General features: G+C 44.1%; 1 protein-coding gene across 1 annotated transcript; it reads right to left on the reverse strand.

Annotated features, from left to right (window-relative positions):
- Positions 1-4,054: 4,054 nt before the first annotated feature.
- LOC140134615 (alpha-tectorin-like) lies at positions 4,055-10,012 on the reverse strand. The gene is made up of 8 exons (XM_072155061.1): positions 9,960-10,012; positions 9,750-9,810; positions 9,626-9,664; positions 8,164-8,294; positions 6,454-6,735; positions 6,128-6,265; positions 5,821-5,980; positions 4,055-4,588 (listed from the first exon to the last, which is right to left on the reverse strand). The coding sequence occupies exons 2-8, from the start codon at positions 9,775-9,777 to the stop codon at positions 4,416-4,418; spliced, it is 951 nt and encodes a 316-aa protein (XP_072011162.1). The 5' UTR covers positions 9,778-9,810; positions 9,960-10,012; the 3' UTR covers positions 4,055-4,415.
- Positions 10,013-20,296: the final 10,284 nt, after the last annotated feature.

The raw sequence follows: 20,296 nt of genomic DNA on the forward strand, positions 1-20,296 counted from the left end.
CTCCTGTCTACTCTGCAGTTGTTCTTCTTCTCTAATGTCCATACTCATAATCCTGTACCTCAGACATTTCACTCAAGGTTTTGGACAAGATGTTGGAGCTTCTTGGGGTAGGACGTTGGAGGCACATTATTAGATTTGTTGATTCCAAACGAAGGTACTCCAACCTCTTGACCAAAAACTTGAGAACAAACTTCAATGGTCTTCTGCTTAATTGTAGAGATATTTCCTACACCCAGAGACTCAGACGGGTGTTGGCCAATATCCAAGCTCCTTAGGCCAACATCTATCTTGCCCAACCTTCTCATACAAGTGAAATCTGTGGGAACTTGACCAAGTGTGCAGGTACCTTCTGCAGTCAAGAATTGGGCATTTAGAAAAAGACCTGCCAACCTGATCTTCTCGACTTTAGTGGTTGGTAGGACCTCATACACATTAGATGTTTTTGAAATCTTGGCCCATAAATGTTGACTGTGTGGTTGACTTCCTAATTTTCTTTAGAACTGATGTGGAATCTTCTTCCTCTCCATATAGTAATTTCTTTCTTATCTATACAAATCCTGACTTGTCATAGATCACATTATTGGTGTCCATTATTCTTGACATGTCCATTAAATGAAATCTTAGACCAAGGCTGAAGGAGCCTTCTATATAAAGATGTAACTCCTTGTGTTTTTGTGACATTACTCTTGGTCAGAGCCAATGGTCCATCATTATGATCCTCTGATATACACTATAGAAATAATTTGGCGGGAGAACATGTTTCTGGACATTCCCTTTAAGAATACATAAATATAAAAACAAGTCACAACATAAATGTATGGTTTCACTTGGAGAGTTTTCAACTGAATTAAAAATTGAGGGATACATCATACAGCAAGTACACACAAACATAACATATCTGCATTACCTTCCTCTAGATCAGGGGTAGGGAACCTATGGCTCGGGAGCCAGATGTGGCTCTTTTGTTAGCTGCCTCTGGCTCTCAGACAAATCTTTAATAAATAGTGATGGCCGCTGTGTGTGTGTCTTAGACTTATCACTGGACACAGGCAGCGATGTTACCGCTGCCTACGTCCTTTGTACGACCGAGGTGCCATCGTCTAAGCCTGGGTCAAAGAGAAGAGCATGGGAGCGATGAGGATCTGGATGCAGGGAGCGCTGGTAAGTGAATATTATTTATTTTTTTTTGCTGTGACTGCCTAGCTACCGGGGGGCATGTGCTGTGGCTACCTATCTACTGGGAGTATGTGCTGTGGCTACCTATCTACTGGGAGTATGTGCTGTGGCTACCTATCTACTGGGAGTATGTGCTGTGGCTACCTATCGGAAAGTGGTTAGTTGAGTGAGCTCAGAAAGGAGTGCCTCCACAGAGAGGGGCAACGGACCAAGATCGCAGGGGCACCCGTGACACTGGGAATACCTATCTACTGGGGCCATGTGCATATGGTACGGCTCTTGCGGAATAACATTTCAAAATATGTGGCGTTCATGGCTCTCTTAGCCAAAAAGGTTCCTGACCCCTGCTCTAGATTGTGCTTTACTACATATCACAAAGGTACCCAATTACCGAAAATCCACTATCAAAACCAAGACTGATAAACCAGGGACATTACTCATAGATCCAGGCACCGGGACTGTGGTATCTTCTTATATTTTTGTTATATTTTTTGTTATCCATGGTCTCCATCCTTCTAAAATCAACTTTTAAAATCATGTGAATGAGCCTTACATTCTCCTGGGGGTGTTACCCAGAGCCCCTCAGCTTCACAGGCTGTTACACTGTGCAGAACACTTACTCCTCCCACTGTGCTGGAAATTCTTCTGCTGCTGTGAGATTACATCAGGAAGTGGGATGGGGAAATTCTGAGGGAGAGGGAGTGTAAGTGTGAAGGGACAGGTCTCATATGTGTCTCATAACTGGGATATAATTATGAGTCCTCAGTCACAGGAGAGAGATGAGGGGTCCAGGGCCTTAAGGGCATAGCTGCATGTAAACCCAGTCCAATTGCAGAACACCCCTAATATTAGGCCTGGACACCCCAAGTTTGGTGTTGGGTGAAAGGTAGTGAGGTACCCTGGTGATTGGAAGCAATTGCACGGTTGTGACATCTTCCAATTAAAAGTTATGGGATTTTAATAAAATCCTAGACCCAGAAGGTACCTCTCTGGAGGGAGGAGCAAATGCAGACCTCCCCCTCTCAGTGACATCACAGCCAGGGGGTGCAGGTGAAAAACCCAATGGGTTTAAATAAATGAATCTGGAAGAAGGGTGGGTCAGATCTAGGAGCTCTATCATTAGACGGCTGGTGGGATCTCTCCATGCTGTGTCCTCCGGCCAAGACATCTCTGTCTATCTCATAGTTAGGGTGTATTTATCCCATAACTGTTTGTATGGATATTGTTTTGTATGGCTATTGTTTTCTTTTAATCTGTTAAGTTTATGTTTTGAGTGTATTGTACCTCTATTAACTTAAATAAGCCTCTGCTTGTAGCCTTAGAGAATCCAAGTTTCCAAAGGGATTTCGTTACCAGGTCCGATAACATTGTATGTAGTGATTGCATGGTCTGTGCGAATCATCAGGGTGCATTGTCTGTTTGGTTTATGGCCTTGGGACCTGGGACCGGAATCTAAGTGGCACGGTTTTCATCAGAACCCGCCGCAAAGCGGTTTGGACTTGCTGCGGCGTGGTATCACAAGGTCACTCCACGGGTGCGACTTGTTCGAGGTGGCGGCCAAGGCGAGGTACAGAAACGCAAGGAAAAACTGTGGTCAGGGATAGGCAGGAGGTAGAGACAGGCTGCACAGGATCAGAGTCAGGGATGTAGCAGTAGGTCAGGACAGGCAGCACAGGATCAGAGTCAGGGATGTAGCGGTAGGTCAGGACCGGCAGCACAGGATCAGAGTCAGGGATTTAGCGGTAGGTCAGGACCGGCAGCACAGGATCAGAGTCAGGGATGTAGCGGTAGGTCAGGACCGGCAGCACAGGATCAGAGTCAGGGATTTAGCGGTAGGTCAGGACCGGCAGCACAGGATCAGAGTCAGGGATGTAGCAGTAGGTCAGGACAGGCAGCACAGGATCAGAGTCAGGGATGTAGCGGTAGGTCAGGACCGGCAGCACGGGATCAGAGTCAGGGATTTAGCGGTAGGTCAGGACCGGCAGCACAGGATCAGAGTCAGGGATGTAGCAGTAGGTCAGGACAGGCAGCACAGGATCAGAGTCAGGGATGTAGCGGTAGGTCAGGACCGGCAGCACAGGATCAGAGTCAGGGATTTAGCGGTAGGTCAGGACCGGCAGCACAGGATCAGAGTCAGGGATGTAGCGGTAGGTCAGGACCGGCAGCACAGGATCAGAGTCAGGGATTTAGCGGTAGGTCAGGACCGGCAGCATGTGGAAGTCAGTAACGGAACCGGGGTCACAACAGGAAATCGCAGTCGTGGGAGCACCCGTGACAGTTATCCTGTATAAATTGTTTCCATATATAGATATTATCACAATATAAGGGAGGGGGAAGGTATCTCACACAAGATTATGTAAAATATCTAAGGTCTGAATGTTATTATAATAGTGGGACCAATGTCTTTTCCCAATAACATGTAAAGTTGGGTTCCCATGATATTAATAATTTATTAAAATAGCGCACACAGACTACGCAGCGCTGCACAGTTTGCCAGATCAGTCCCTGTCCCTGTGGGGCTCACAATCTAATCACCTACCAGTATGTTTTGGAGTGTGGGAGGAAACCCACACAAACACAGAGAGAAATTTCAAACTCTTTGAAGATGTTGACCTGGATAGAACTTGAACCCAGGACCCTGGTGCTACAAGGCTATAGTGCTAAACACTGAGCCACCATGCAGATGTTTTATAATGTTTTCATTTTATTATAAACGTTTCATATCCTGTAACACTGTACTGTAAATGTTCCTGGAGGTGCTACAGATAATTGACACCTCATTGTGTATAGGGGGGGCAGTTAGTTTTGAGGTCTCTTGCTCATCAGGTATGTAAGTGTTGGATGAAGACCAAGAAAAGGAACTAAGAATCAGATAACATCTGGTAGGAAGCATTTTATTGATCAGCGAGTGCTCTACATCTAGTTTTCTTGTTATGTTATCACGTAGATCAAATATAAATGACAAATGAGAAGTGGATTACATTGAAATGATGGAGGTTGTTTGGGAGCACCCAGGAGTCTCTACCATAGAGGTTCACATCTCCCATGAGGATTGAGGTCAACATGAACCAATCTTTCCACCCCATATCACCTTGGTGGGACCATTACATTACACCCGGATTCGTTGTTGGATGCTACAACACATTATACATGGAATGTTTCTGACTAGTTGTCATGATCTGGATTGTCAGATATGTAGGTGGGCAAAGCCAGGACACTGGGAGGAGGGAGGCATCATCTTAGAAGCAGGGCCTCTTCCTGCTCTTGCAGGTGAAGAAGGATCCTGACGCTTCGCAGATGCCAGTGGGTGCACAGGCCTTCTCCACGCAGGACACCTTACCACCCTGACAAGTGCACTTAGTGATGCAGGTGTCTTCTGTCCAGAACTCTTCACCTTCCTTTGCAAACTTTGCTGTGATGTAGAAAAAAACATATCATCAGGGGAAGCTAGGATAGATATGAGACTGATATAGAGTTAGATCAGATAGAAGCAATCTGGTCCTGCATATACTCCCCTTAATAGTAATTGCTCTAAAGAGAACTGTGCAGCCATGTATCAACAGCTTCTTCATACAGTCATAGCTGCACAGTTCTATCTATCCCCTTTAGCATCTCTATGTGGAAGATATAGGAAAATGAACAATACAGGAGAATTAGGCCGCACTCCAGTGACCCGTGTCATTTTTGAATACTAAGAAACAACGGGGTACATTTATAAATATTTTTGTGCCTGTTTTTTATTGGGCAGTGTCAGGGTTTTTTATTTTGCGCAACTTCCAACAGATATATAAAGTGTCAGCACTGAAAAAAACAATTTTTTTTACACTAATTTTAGGGCCAACTTGATGATCGGTGGGGTTCTCGGTGATGAGACCCCCACAGATCACTAGAATGAGGGGTCCTTGGTACCTCCATTTTGCTCCATTCATCTCTATGGAGCTGATGGAGATTGTCGAGTGCGTCTAAGAGTCCAAGCACTTTAGGATTTACTGTTCTCTTTTAACCATTATAATCATAAATGCTTTATGGAGTAAACATAATGTAGCAGGCGGAGTTTTAGCTCCGAGAACCTTGAGAAACCTGAGTTTTGAAAAAGGCCAAAACTTTGCCTGTTATGGAATTAAAGAGAACCCGTCATGCAAAGTAACCCCCCCAAAATAAAGACTTAATTAAAAACTATTTTTTAAAAGCTTTGCCCTTATCTATAACTAAGTGCTATAATATTCTGCTGTATGGAACATTGAGAGGAGAACTCTGTTACATCGTTGGGCACTTAAAATCATGTGACCATGGTGACATCATCTAAGATCCTGTTACCTCTGCAAAATCTACCTCATGTATGTATCTGATCACATGAAATCGCAACAGCATGGAGGATGAGGGGAAGTAGAAGTCCATGGAGGATGGGGAGGGTAAGAAGTCCATGGAGGCTGCTGTGATTTCATGTGATCAGATATATGCATGGTGTACGGTTTGCTAATGTTAGGAGGCAAAATGACCTGTGATGATGTCACTGTGGTCACATGACATGCTGAGAAGAGGCATGGGACACGGGGAGGAGTAGATGGTAAGGGCTAGCTGAGCAGAAGAAACCTTATACTTACAGTGTGTACATAGACATATAGAAAAATAGTAGATAGATACCTTGAAAAACACAACCTCCAGGGACCTTAAATTCATCAACTTCGAATACCCATCGTCCACGGTAGTTAACATTGGAAGTTCTCTGAATGTTCAGCACCTGATTGGTTCTGGATCCAGGTATATTGAAGTAATGAGTGTCATCTCCACTGTTAAATCCGGCCTAAGAATAGGTCAAAAAGAATCCCATGAGATTCCACCCACAATGATAATAGAACTGAAGATCTTATATCATAATATCTAAGCTATAGATGGTGAGGAGCAGGTGGTGGTGTTACACAGTATCTACTAAAAGAAGAGACTTCTGTACCTGAGCTGGGGTCCCGCCTAGTCCAGTTTCAGGGTCTCCGTCACTGGCGGTCCCAGTTGTCCACTGGATGTCACCATAATTTAAGATGGCGATGTAACGGTAACCATCAGTGGTGAGGACGGCTTGGAAGGTGTTTGTCTAATGCAGGGCAATAGCAGAGAAGAGCAGTGAAGACCATAAACTCTGATACTAGAAACATCTCAGACTCTACAGGCCTCAGACTCAGTTGGCATGTTACATGTTCAAGTTCAGTACAGCTGGTAAAGACAAGTAAGGCAAGTATGGTGTGTGTTTAAAATTATAAGACTTATCGTGTATGTTCTGACCTTTTTGGATGCAGACCCATAATACGCTACTTTATCCCAGGTGGCGATGAAGGCCCATGTGGCCTTAAAGTGCAGATCTGGGAGGTGCATGTGCATGTCCTCTGAGATCCTCAGCAGGAGATCCTGGTCTGTGCATTCTCTGTAGAACACTTGACCCCCAAGAACATTGTCAACATCTCCCCAGAAGGGGGTGACAAAGGATTCCCCATTGGTAAGAGGGAAAGCATCGGGGGTGTACTGGGATACCGGCAGGTTGAAGGATATCACTCCATTGTTATTCACCTGCAGAAGGAAAAATAGTCATTACATTTCAGTTTTATTGTAAGATAATGATGAGGTCCTGCATATTCCACTCAAATAAGAGACACTCTGTCCATACGCTGTCTCCCTGCGCACAATGTACGATGTCATCAGTTGGCGTCACTGCAGCATCATACAGTGAGCGCGGGGAGAGCCGAGGACTGGTCTGCCTCTGCCTGTGCTGCCACATGGGAAAAGAAGAGGAATCTGCGGGATCAATGGGGCGCATGAGGTGAGTACTGAGGTCTCTATTATTTTCTTAATAAAACAAGGGGGTCTGCTGATGCTATGGACATTTCATTATTAAGGGGGGTACTGGACATTTCATTATTAAGGGGGGTATTGGACATTTAATTATTAAGGAGGATACTGGACTTTTAATTATTAAGGGGGGTACTGGCATTTCTTTATTTAGGGTGGTACTGGACATTTTATTATTAAGGGGAATACTGGACATTTAATTATTAAGGGGGTACTGGACATTTCATTATTAAGGGGAGTATTGGACATTTTATTATTAAGGGGGGTACTGGACATTTCATTATTAAGGGGAGTACTGGACATTTCATTATTAAGGGGGATACTGGACATTTCATTATTAAGGGGGATACTGGACATTTCATTATTAAGGGGGGTACTGGACATTTTATTATTAAGGGGAATACTGGACATTTAATTATTAAGGGGGTACTGGACACTTCTTTACTTAGGCGGGTACTTGACATTTAATTATTAAGGGGGATACTGGACATTTCATTATTAAGGGGGTACTGGACATTTCATTATTAAGGGGGGTACTAGACATTTCATTATTAAGGGGGATACTGGACACTTCATTATTAAGGAGGATACTGGACATTTAATTATTAAGGGGGGTACTGGACATTTCATTATTAAGGAGGATACTGGACATTTCATTATTAAGGGGGGTACTGGACATTTAATTATCAAGGAGGGTACTGGACATTTCTTTACTTAGGGGGGTACTTGACATTTCATTATTAAGGGGGGTACTGGACATTTCTTTATTAAGGGGGGTACTTGACATTTCATTATTAAGGGGGATTCTGGACATTTCCTTGTTAAGGGGGATACTGGACATTTCTTTATCAATGAGGGTACTGGACATTTCATTATTAAGGGGAACCTATCACTATAACCCCCATTTTTCAGCATGCACCAAAAGCTCATAACATGACAATTTGATATTTGATTTTGAATCCCTGCCCCCAGGAGAGATGACTAAAGCAACTCTGCGATTGTCATGTTATGGCCTTCAGATTTTCAGTCCTTTTATATTTTGAAACTTTAATCTGTGGACAACTTAACTTTTTTTTTTACCTTTATCGCCCCTGAACATAGATAAAAAATCTTTTAGTGGAAAATAATGGAAAACACCAAAGTTCTTACATGAAGAGATTTGTAACGTTTGGCAAAAAATTTAAATTCCATAGAAAGCTGCACTTCCCCGGATGTTCCATCATCTTCAATGGGGGTTATCTGATCCCCCTCTTCCTCTCCGTATGGGTAGAGAACACCACCTAGGGGATGGGAAAATAATCAAATATGAGGAGGGATCGAACAGAATCCCTGGTAGGGATTAGTAATATTACGGTGATTGTAAATCCTTAGGGTTAAGAAAGTTTCTTCCCAGAATTCCTTTTACCAGATTGACGGAACCTGCCTGTATCCCTGCAGCTTTCTATGTGGAAGGTTGGAGACCCCAATATCTTATATAACTATAATTGAGCTATTGATAACTATTAATAACAGTAAATGGGATTCCGTATCTAAATCAAAGTAAATTGTTGATCACGGAGAGATTTTCCCTATTACAGCACCCCATGTGGTCAGGAGGGGTAGAACAAGCCATCTAAATCTATAGTTCAAATTTATAGAAAAATTACCAGGTTTTTAACACAGTGGGCGGGTCATCAATATCAAGACATATAAGAAACCAAAAAACGTCTTTAAGTTGCAGCCCGTGGTTTCTGTTACATAAAATGTGACTGTCCCTGACCTTAAGGAGGTTTCTAAACTTCAGAACTGAACGATTTACTTCTACTTCTAAGATACTTAGATAGAAAAGAATTATCTGGATAATTCTATAGAACATCAGTTCTGTCCTGTTATAGGAATACATTGTTTAAATTATTATATTACTATAATATATTATAATACCAGGCAGTCACCGGGTTTTGGAAAGGATCTGTTCCTTAGGTTTGTACTTAAGTTGAATTTGTATGTAAGTCAGAACTTGTTGTACCTCCAAATAAAATAAAATTGTCCATATAACAATAAAATTTTTGAAATTTTTTGCTGTAATGGGACCACGGATTATCAATAAAGCTTCATTACAGACACCTTACAGCTGATCATTGCAGTCTGGGCCTATACAGGCGGTCCCCTACTTAAGAACACTCGACTTACATACGACCCCTAGTTACAAACGGACCTCTGGATATTGGTAATTTATTGTGCTTTAGTCCTAGGCTACAATAATCAGCTGTAACAGTTATCACAGGTGCCTGTAATGAAGCTTTAGTGTTAATCCTGGTTCTTATGACAACCCAACATTTTTAAGATCCAATTGTCACAGAGACCAAAAAAGTTCTGGCTGGGATTACAATGATAAAATATACAGTTCTGACTTACATACAAATTCAACTTAAGAACAAACCTACAGACCCTATCTTGTATGTAACCCGGGGACTGCCTGTAGTAACATCCAGAGAGGTCACCAGAGGTGACGGGGGGCAAAAAAGGTTGGTCTGTAAGTCCTGTATCCTAAGTCGGGGACTGCCTGTATAAATAATAATTACAAAATCACATACAAATAATGAAAAAAAGAAGTAAAAAAAATAATTCTCACTTGAATCCGTGGATCCGTGTTTAAACACTGAGATCAAAACTGTAGAGGAAAAATAAAGAAATTGATGTTTTTTCAACTTTTTTTTTTTTTTTCAAACTTTTGGAAATTTTTTAATAGCACTCACCAAGCAATAATGAAGTCACTCGTAACATGGCTCTGATGATGGCTGATTTCTATCCGAACTACTGATAGGGGGAAGGAGAATAGAAATTTTAGGAATAATTCGAAAAAAAATGTAATTTTTAAAAAAATGATGGATTATTGAGAATCTGCTTCACCTGACCAAGTGAGACAGAGCACCGGGGTGCTAGGTCCATGATGTAAGTGCACTTACCTCTGTGTAGTCTGATGGATCACAGCCTGAGGACACAGAATAGGACTATATAGATCATGAGTCGGGGGGGTGGGGAACATAATGTTTGGCCAGATCTTAAGTCCTGCATGTGTGAAGCTGTGTACTCAGCACTTACAATAATATTGATGTATTTATATAGTAAAACAATATGGACACATCTCCTCCACCGTCACCGCCCTTGTCACACAATGATTCACAGCTCATTCCGATTCAGGCTCTGTAGGTGCTGATATTTTAGTTCGAAAACCTAAATTTACAAAATTAGGACCTTGGACCCACTAGAGTAGATAGTTGTGGCTTTCACCATCTATCTTTTCATTCTAGTGGAAATAGACTTGATGTCTCCAAAGTCAACTCCAAAGAGGGCTTGTCTTCTGCAGGACCTTTGTGGGTCATTAGGAGCTTGATTCTGGTCCACCAAAGGATCTTCTGGTAGTGAAATGGATGAGTCCAACCCTTGGTCTGAGTCCAACCCTTGGTCCGAGAGTAAGATGTAAGAACACAGAGATGGATATGTCTTCCGCAGGACCTTTGTGGCCCATTAGGAGCTTGATTCTGGTCCACCAAAGGATCTTCTGGTAGTGAAATGGATGAGTCCAACCCTTGGTCTGAGTCCAACCCTTGGTCCGAGAGTAAGATGTAAGAACACAAAGATGGATTTGTCTTCTGCAGGACCTTTGTGGCCCATTAGGAGCTTGATTCTGGTCCACCAAAGGATCTTCTGGTAGTGAAATGGATGAGTCCAACCCTTGGTCTGAGTCCAACCCTTGGTCCGAGAGTAAGATGTAAGAACACAGAGATGGATATGCATAAGGAGCTCCTTACATTGTATCGCCACAACTTCTCAACTTCATAAAACTTTTCCTACTAAGTGTCTATGAATTGGATAACCCTGTATACACATAAACATATTAAAAAACAACCAAAGACAAAATTGCCTTTTTTTAACCCCATTCAGAAAGAGATACACAAAAATGATATGTACCTAAAAAATGTTTTGTTAAAAATTACAACTACCCCTGAAAAAACAAGCCTGAATATGGCGGTGGTAAAAAAAATGGGGATGTCCTAGATTCAAAAAGGTCTGTGGCTTCAGAAACTTCCACCAGAAAGTGAGCAGCCTTGTCCTTTTGAGGTCCAGGACCACCATGGGCAGGTTCCCGGGTGGTCTGGGATCTATATTTTCCCTGCATGTGTGACCACAAGCCATGGCTCGATGGGGATTTAGGACATCTCCTTTAAAATTTTTGACTTTAAAGCTTGGTCTTTTACTTTACCTTGACGGCCATCAGACATTTTTCATCCTTATCTTATCTCGGCTCATGATGCTCAGAGATTCCACCTCTAAATCTTCTCCACACCTCAGTCCACACGACCTAGTTCCTCAAATCGTCTCCTCAAATCTCAATATAGTTATTTAGATTGGCCAATACCAAAAATAATTGACTTATAAAAGTGTTTGCTTGGTTAATCCTAAAAAATCTGTCTCTAATCTGGTCATTTGTCACTGTGACAGGTCAGTTGAGCTTTTGATGGGCTTCCATGTTGGGTAGTAGACTCCATTACCAGAATGGTGGAGACATGGAGTGTCCTGTGTTCTAGATTCACTTGTGTCCACTGTTTCCCCAATATTTGTTCGGAACTCCTGCAGACCCGGTCGTCATGTCTTCTGAATGTGGATGGTAGAATGTGTCATACGGTTGTCTTCCTACACTTGTCCTTCAGAGGAGACCTCCATTGACATCACTTTTTGGATTTTATCTAAATTGGGTGGTTTGGCTTACTCTCCTGGAATGAGGGTCTTAAAAAGGAACCTGTCATCCAGAATTGGCCCAATAAACCACTACCAGTATGTTGTCAAACAAATGAGCAGCTTCCAGCTCATGTTTTTTTCATGGTCCAGTGTGGTGGCATCACCCAGAAAATCAACTTTGAAGTCAATTGAAAATTGGTTTAATGAAGTCAAGGAGGAGGAGAGCTTAACACAGAAGTCAAGCTTTCTCAGCCTCCGAATGTCCCATTCACTGTAATTGATGGTCCTTCATCCAGGGACATCATTGCCCGGATCTTCTAAAGTTCGGCGCATGATGTCAATCACAAAAGAGGAGGTGTTCAGAGGCAGGAGAGCTTGACTTTGGTGTTAAACACTCCTCCTCCCTGACTTTATACAACCAATTAACATCTAAGTTGATTTTTTGGATGGCGCTACCAACCCAGACCACGAAGAACCATGATCTGGAAGCTGTTCAGCTGCTTGACAACATACTGGGGGTCATTTACTAAGGGCCCGATTCACGTTTTTCTGACGGGTTATCCGAATATTTCCGATTTGCGCCGATTTTCCCTGAATTGCCCCGGGATTTTGGCACATGCGATCAGATTGTGGCGCATCGGCGCTGGCATGCACGCGATGGAAATTGGGGGGGCATGGCCGTGAAAAAACCTTATGGATTCGGAAAACCCCCCGCATTAAAAAAAAAAAGTGTCGCTTTACACGCGCTTACCTGCACCCGGCTTGGTGAACTTCAGCGCAGCAGAGACACCTAGTGGACATCGGTGGAACTACCTTAGTGAATCGCCGGAAGACCCGAATCCTCCGCAGAGAACATGCTGCTGGATCGCGAATGGACCAGGTAAGTAAATCTGCCCCATTTTGTCAATTTCTGATGACAGGTTCCCTTTAAGTGGGATCTCACTACCCAGAACACCCCCTTTTGGTTGTATCTTCTGACATATCTCTAAGATATACAAATAAAAATAGAGAAACTTTCCCTTTAAGGACGGACTATAAAACGTTTCCCAATGTGTACTGAGATCTTCTTTCCTTACACTTGTACATTTTTGTTGGCCCTCCATGTTTATTGCCAAATATTGTTTTTTAATCCTTTAATACCTTTCAATTTGTTTTTCCTCTTCTCAGGGTGAGAATTGTAGCAGCTTACGGAAAGTGATTCCAAGATACATAAGAGATTACTGGAGCGACAGGTGGAAATCCTCGTACACACAAACAGCGTCTGAGGAGGAGGCACATGGAGGAAGCTCATGGCGGATCTAGAGGAATGGATAATGTTACTTTTACCTCAACCAAATTTGTAAACTTTTGGAAAAGACGTCCACCTCCACCTGTACTGTATCCCACTGTATCCATAATAAAGCCTCACAACACAGTCATAACATTGAGGTCCTCTAACGTAGCAGAAGGGCCACAGGACCCTCTGTAGACCCCCTACTTACTGTTTAAAGGGGATGTCCAATTTCACTAAATACCGTAGATACTATTGTTTGCATAATGAAAAACTATACAATTTTAAAATATACTTTCTGTATCAATTCCTCTCTGTTTTCTAGATCTCTGCTTGCTGTCACTCAACTGGAAGCTTAATTGCTAGAAATCTGTCCATGGTCATGTGATGTCACACAGGTGCACTGCTTGGTATATCCCTAGTCATGTTATGTCACACAGGTGCATGGCTCGTTATATCTCTAGTCATATGATGTCACACACATGCACTGCTTGGTATATCCCCAGTCATGTGAAGTCACACAGGTGCACTGCTTGGTATATCCCCGCCTATATGACGACACACAGGTGCATGGCTCGTTATATCTCCGGTCATGTCATGTCACACAGGTGCACGACTTGGTATATACCTGGCCATGTGATGTCACACAGGTGCACGGCTTGGTATATACCTGGCCATGTGATGTCACACAGGTGCACGGCTTGGTATATACCTGGTCATGTGATGTCACACAGGTGCACGACTCATTATATCCCCAAACATGTGATGTCACACAGGTGCACGGCTCATTATATCCCCGAACATGTCATGTCACACAGGTGGACGGCTTGTTAGAGTAATCACAGCTATATGAGATAAAACAAACTGTGCACCTGTGTGACGTCACACGATCACCGACCTTTGTTTATCCACTGGAAGTAAACAACGAAGCTTCCTATAGGATGGCACCAAGCAAAAGGGGCGTGGTTAGGCCACTGAGCTGCATGGCTGCATATCCTTCAAGCTACACAAAAATTATTCAAAAAATGCAACCACATCCAAGAATAGAACGGCCAAAGCATCATTCGACAAGAAGCCTCAGTGATGAGACCCCCACAAATCACGAAAATGAGGGGTCCGATGGGATCCCAAGTATGCACCCCTCGTTGCTCCGTCAGAGTATTGGAGCAGACAGCCGCGCATGACCGTTCTGCTCCATTAATCTCTATGGAGCTGATGGAGATCGCCGAGCATTGCAGGGGGAGCCAGTTTCATGAAGAACGTGTTCCAGAAATCCTGAATCTGGCGCCCCCTGCACACTACACAGGTAACTGCACATATCATACTCTGCACTGCTCTTAGTAAATGTGGGCCTATAACTTTGGGTAACAACAACCACGATTATTAGAAGAATAACAAAGAATGATATAACAGTAACTCCTCAAGCTCTTCTCCTAATCAATATGGAATCCTGTCCGCCAGCACACCTTCTTAAGACAACTAAGTTATTCATCAATTTAGAGTTTTAGCGCATCAAACCACAAAATTTGCAAAATTCACAAAAAAATTGAAAGTTTGGATGAAAAGCAAATACTTACACATCATTCTATACCCAACCAATTAGTAACCAGCTCACTCACTTCCCACATTGGCTACCTTTCCCACTGGGCATGGGGCCACCTGCTACCAGCTTCATGCCATGGGTTTACTGGTGTCAGATCCCATGATCACATCTGGACAATCTCTTGATGTTCTATTGCTGTCTCCATCTGGAAAAAACAAGGTTTAATCATCAGAGGCGACAGGGATTTTTTACTATGAGAACTGTAAATCTGTGGAATAGCCTGCCTCAGGCGCTGGTCACAGCAGGGACAGCAGAGAGCTCCAAGAAGGGTCTAGATGCCTTTTTACACCTAAATAACATTGATGGTTATGTTATATAGAATTGTTTCCCATAATCCCTTCCTCATCCAATCCCTTCCCTTCCCTGGTTGAGCTTGATGGACATGTGTCTTTTTTCAACCGTATAAACTATGATACTATGATTGAGGTTATCAGCAACACAGGGTCAGAGGTCGACCTATAGCTCCACAAATAATATCATGGGTAACTCAAGTGTTGATTTATGCTCTGTTATTCTAACTTTGAAACATTTTGGAACTTTCCTCTGGTAACTCAGGCTGCCATTGGTTGGTACCTCAGAGATGTAACTAATGATCGATGTGACATATAGACCTGTTGTGCAGCTCTGAGTTAATTGAGAGTTAGTTCAGCAGAAGTCTAGTTCCATTTTCCATGTGAGACACAACTCTACAGCACACAGATTGCTGAGATGCTAATGCAGCAGAGCCAAACGGGCTCCAAAGGACACAGTCCAGCCTAGTTAACCTAATTAACCAACAGACAGACCTGGAGAGGCCATTGCCAGCCTGGTATATGCTTCTGACTGGTGTGTTTGCCATTAAAGGAACTGTACATTTTTACCAAGCAATTTCTGTGTCGCTGGTGTGCAACCCTTGTCTGCTTAAACGCCACAGGCCCACCTTCTGACACCTGCCAGGGACTGATCAACTATATACATCGGGAGTGGCCCAGAGGGACTATCTACTATACCACACACTCCCCCTCCTTTTTTGCTCTGCAAATCCCCCACCGGGCCTAACCTTTTTGGGCTTGGGGGTAGCCAGATTCCCTTTGAGACCTGAGTGACTGGCTGAGCGCAGCCTCATCCGAGTTACGGTGCTGGGTACCAGAGGAACAGACCATCTCCATACCTGGAAGGTATCCGACAGGTGGGTTCGCAAGAAAGGAGGGAGAGGCTGCAAGTGTAGTAAAGTTCTCCTTGGGGCACTCCCGTTGTAGGTGTGGGTGATGGTAAATGGGGCGCCCTTGATGTTAGCAGGATCACTCGGAAACAAGGGAGACAAGGGATGTCAGCCATAAAACTCATAGTTCGTTTATTCTGCAACGGCCACAGCAGGAGGAACAATTGAACTGCTTCAAGGTTGCTGGTTGGATGGTGTTCTGCAGAGGTTGCTCACAGCCCGGTGGAGATGGGGAGCTCAGAGTCCTGCCGAGGCCTGTGGTACGTGGTGAGCAGTGCTGTTCCTCAGTACTCTCTGGACTCTCCTTGGAGAGACCTCAGGAGAAAGAGACCAGAACTTTCCACTACAAGGTTTATATAACCTTTGGGAGTGGTCAGCCCAGCAGTGTTATCCAATCAGCACCCTTGTAGATTTTATGAACAATAAAACATTCCATTGGTCCCATTATAAAGTATCATCACATTAAATACTTGTCCGTAAAGGTTCTGTCCTATGAAACCCATACAGATTGCAGGACTAGTTACTTCTCCTACATCTAGAAGGCATTAAAGCATCACAGATATCGGAACGTAACCGTCCGGCGGGATGTTACACTTCTACCCTGCTGTCCCAAACACAGGTGGATGAAGCCTAGTTTAGGAACAAGTCACCGTTACACACTTGAGGAGCACTGGGGTATTTGCGCAATTTTTTGCGCCTTTTTCCAGCAGTTCGCCTCTTAGCAGTTTCCTGGTTTGTGTCTAATTTGTCTTTGTATTTCTCCTGCTTCCAGATGTTTGCGCCTTATGTAACATTGATTTGTGCATAAATGGGTGGGGGAAGGGAGAAATAAGATAAATGACCCCCATAATTTCACACTACCACTGTCGGTCCCTGGTGGGGAAACGTAGCAATGGCACCTATACAGTCAATGGGATCCATCGGGAGCTGTTCAGGTTTGTGAGAGTGATTTTTTTGCGTTCCTGCGCCAATGTTCCGGTTCTGTAGTCTTCATGCAGGACGTATACGGCTTAGAGCAGGACTGTGGTAACACTGAACCTCTTCACACTAAGAGCTCGGTCAATATTTATGGAAGGCAATGAGCAATGGCCGCTGTGTATCTGCGACTCTCACACGTTCTTGTAGCTGTCACTGCCCTCAAAGTCAACAGAGCGATCAACGAAATCCTAACCCACAACGAGACTACGGAATACACAGGAGCCACAGCTACAGCGATCATCCATCAGTGGTGGAGAGGGACGGGACTCATGTCCTATATAGAATCAAATGTCACCCAGACTCGGCACCTGTGGCATCACAAGGGAGAATTAAAGAAACATTTTCTCCAATTTTTAGACTACTTAACTACTATTCCACTGAGGGCATGAAATTTTTCCCTCTAATTCCCTTTTTTTCTGTTAAAACTCCAGTCGGCAGCATCGCATGTATTGCGTAATCGCTGCCGGCTCTCCGACATGGGACACTGTATATAAGCCTGGCGCGGCCGCAGCTGCTGTCACCAATCTATCGCATCATCAAGGAATTCAAGGAGAGAGGTTCCATTGTTGCCAAAAAGGCTCCAGGCGCCCAAGAAGGACCAGCAAGCGCCAGGACAGTCTCTTACAAGTGTTTCAGCTTGGGGATGGGGCTCCCAGCAGTGCAGAGCTCAGGAATGGCATCAGGCAGGTGTGAGGGCATCTGCACGCACTGTGACACTGCGGAGACTCCTGACCTATTGGACAAAATATATAGGCCTCCTTGAGACACTTACTCTTAATCCACCCAATTTTCCCACCATCTCACAACGAAGAAATGGACACTTACAACTGCGTGACAATGGAAAAATAAGGCCTCAGCAGCCTGTTTATTTAACAAACATATAACCATATAAAACATTATAAATGAACTTTTATTAACAATTACAAATAAAGTGCAATCAATAGACCGAATTGACAAGGCCTATGAGGGGTGATTAGTAATGCTACTGCTAACCGTTACCTGTTTACTCCCGCCGCACAGCGCCGGCTCGGGAGCTGACAAATATGTCGCAGGTAACCATATCACCTGTACCCACCTCCGGGTGGGCCAGCTACAAGAACCCTCTACCTCCATTTCCCCTTTTGGTTATGCGCACAGCGCCACCTTTTTACGAAATTCCCAGCCAAAATCCCCCTCAAAGGCCTTATCCCGCGGCTGCGTGACAAGTTCTCCTTAAACAAGGGCGGGCATCTTCTTCTTCAGCGCCGGGGTCAAAGAGGAAGTCCCGTGGTGAGCTCCAGCCTTTTTCTTTCCCCACGCTCCACCCCCGCTTACCTCACTTCCTTTTGCCAACCCCCCCCCCCCCCATAGACACTATCTATCTACCTATCTTGATCCGGCCCATTTTTACCTCAGGTTAAGGCGGGCCTTCGGTTATTGGCTCCGCCTGACCTTCGGCCCTTTACTGGAGCAAGGCCTGGTGTCCAGGAGGGCAGCACAGAAGCCACTTCTCTCCAGAAACCATCAGGGACAGACGGATATTCTGCAGGAGGTGCAGGGAGTGGACGCTGAGGACTGAGGGAAAAGTCATTGGGGCAGATTTATCAAGCAGTCTGAAAGTCAGAATATTTCCAGTTGCCCATGGCAACCAATCACAGCTCAGCTTTAATTTCACCAGTGCTCATGAATATTTTAAAGGGGAGCTGTGATTGGTTGCCATGGGCAATTGGAAATATTCTGACTTTCAGACACTTGATAAAGCTGCCCCATTGTCTCTGATGAATCCCCTTTCCGATTGTTTGGAACATCTGGAAAACAGCTTGTTGGGAGAAGACAAGGTGAGCGATGCCACCAGTCTCGTTTCATGCCACCTGTAAAGCCTCCTGCAACCATTCATGTGTGGGGGGGGGGGGGCGGCTTCTCAGCCAAGGGAATCGGCCTAAAAACACCTCCATGAATAAAGAATGGGACCGGAATGTCCTCCAGGAGCAGATGGTGATGAGCAATGCCTTCTCCAGCATGATGGAGCACATGCCATAAACCAAAGGTGATAACTAAATGGCTCAGGGAACAAAACATAGAGATGTTGGGTTCATGTCCTGGAAACTCCCCAGATCTTAATCCCATTGAGAACTTGTGGTCAATCATCAAGAGACGGGGGACAAACAAAAACCAACACATTGTGACAGAATGCAGCAGTGATAGTGCAGGAATGGACGGCTATCAGTCAGGATCTGGTCCAGGAGGTGATGAGAGCTGCCAGGGAGAATTGCAGAGGTCCTGAAGAAGAAGGAGAGGTCCTGCAGATACTGACTCGCTGCAGTAACTCCTCCTCACTGACAATAAAAGCTTCTGTTCCTCATAATATGATTGCACTTGTATCTCTGTATGTGATAAACATCTGACAAACCAGAGGCAACAGATCATGTGACAATATAAGATTTGTGTCATTCTCAGAACTTACAGCCATGACTGTATAGTTCCGCAGCCACTTAGCGTGACTCATCTCATGTAAAAAATGACTCTTCTCTGCTCCTTGTCACATTGTTTTTTTATAGGTAAATTGGTGAGATTTATCATAAAAGAGGGAATTCTACAAAGGACATTTCTTACCCTATCTAAGGCGGCTTCTGGTTGATTGGGGTGATAGCTTATGCTTATCAAGTTGAATACAGTCACAATCATCAGCGGGTCCCTATGATGTAGTAGTGATAGGACCTCTATGGTGTAGTATATGCCACAACAATAATAATCCTTCCTGTGATGAGGTCGCTGCTGCGTCACTCTATATTCCTGCACAGTAACTTATCCTGGGACCTTGGATGTGGTGACACTTGTGCCAGTAAGTGCCTGGGAAAGGCGCAGGTGGAGAGATAATTCCCGGGCTGTGTACTCAGGTATTAGTGATGGAGGTGCAGGAGTGATTGCTCCTTGTACACATTCACAATGTAACGAGTTCTATGTAATATGCAAATTCCACAATGTACTATGGGACACTAAAGCTCCTCCCCTCGCCACGCCCCCACATCGTCCACACCCTCGAGGAACGTTGCAGAATCGGGCTCAGTCCTATCTCCCCGCCCCATTATATCAGTTACAGGGAGGATCCGACAACGTCCTGTGCACATTTCTAGTCCAGGGAATTGGTTGTCAGAATTTTTTTTTAACTTATTTAACCAGGAAGATAAAAGTGGAGGAAGAAAAACCTCCCTATCAGCCGTCCCCAGGCTCCTCCTCAGATATAAAATCCATAATCATTTATTTCATTTTCACAGTCCAAAGGATGAAATGTTAATAATTCACCAAATCATCAAAACCTGAGAGTCACATAGGAAAGTACAAGGGAAATCTGCGCAGTCGTCAGAGATGTTGTTCCCCCTCGTGGCCGCGCTGCTGGGGTCCGCAGGTGAGAGGGTGAGGTAACGGGGCGGATATTATACATATATTATACATCACTGTATGTCCACCCTCATCCGAGGAATGGGTGTAACATGCGTGCTAGGGACCCACTGACACCTGAAAAGCAGGATAT

Source organism: Engystomops pustulosus, chromosome 6 (genome assembly GCF_040894005.1).
Source record: "Engystomops pustulosus chromosome 6, aEngPut4.maternal, whole genome shotgun sequence".
Lineage (NCBI taxonomy): Eukaryota > Metazoa > Chordata > Amphibia > Anura > Leptodactylidae > Engystomops > Engystomops pustulosus.

Excerpts from the sequence above, each read along its gene's own strand:
- LOC140134615 (XM_072155061.1), bottom strand. The coding sequence starts at position 9,777 with ATGTTACGAGTGACTTCATTATTGCTTG. Across the intron at positions 6,736-8,163 it reads AACGTTACAAATCTCTTCAT|GTGAATAACAATGGAGTGAT; the intron begins GTAAGAACTTTG and ends TTCCTTCTGCAG. Across the intron at positions 4,589-5,820 it reads TGGAGGTTGTGTTTTTCAAG|CAAAGTTTGCAAAGGAAGGT; the intron begins GTATCTATCTAC and ends TCTACATCACAG.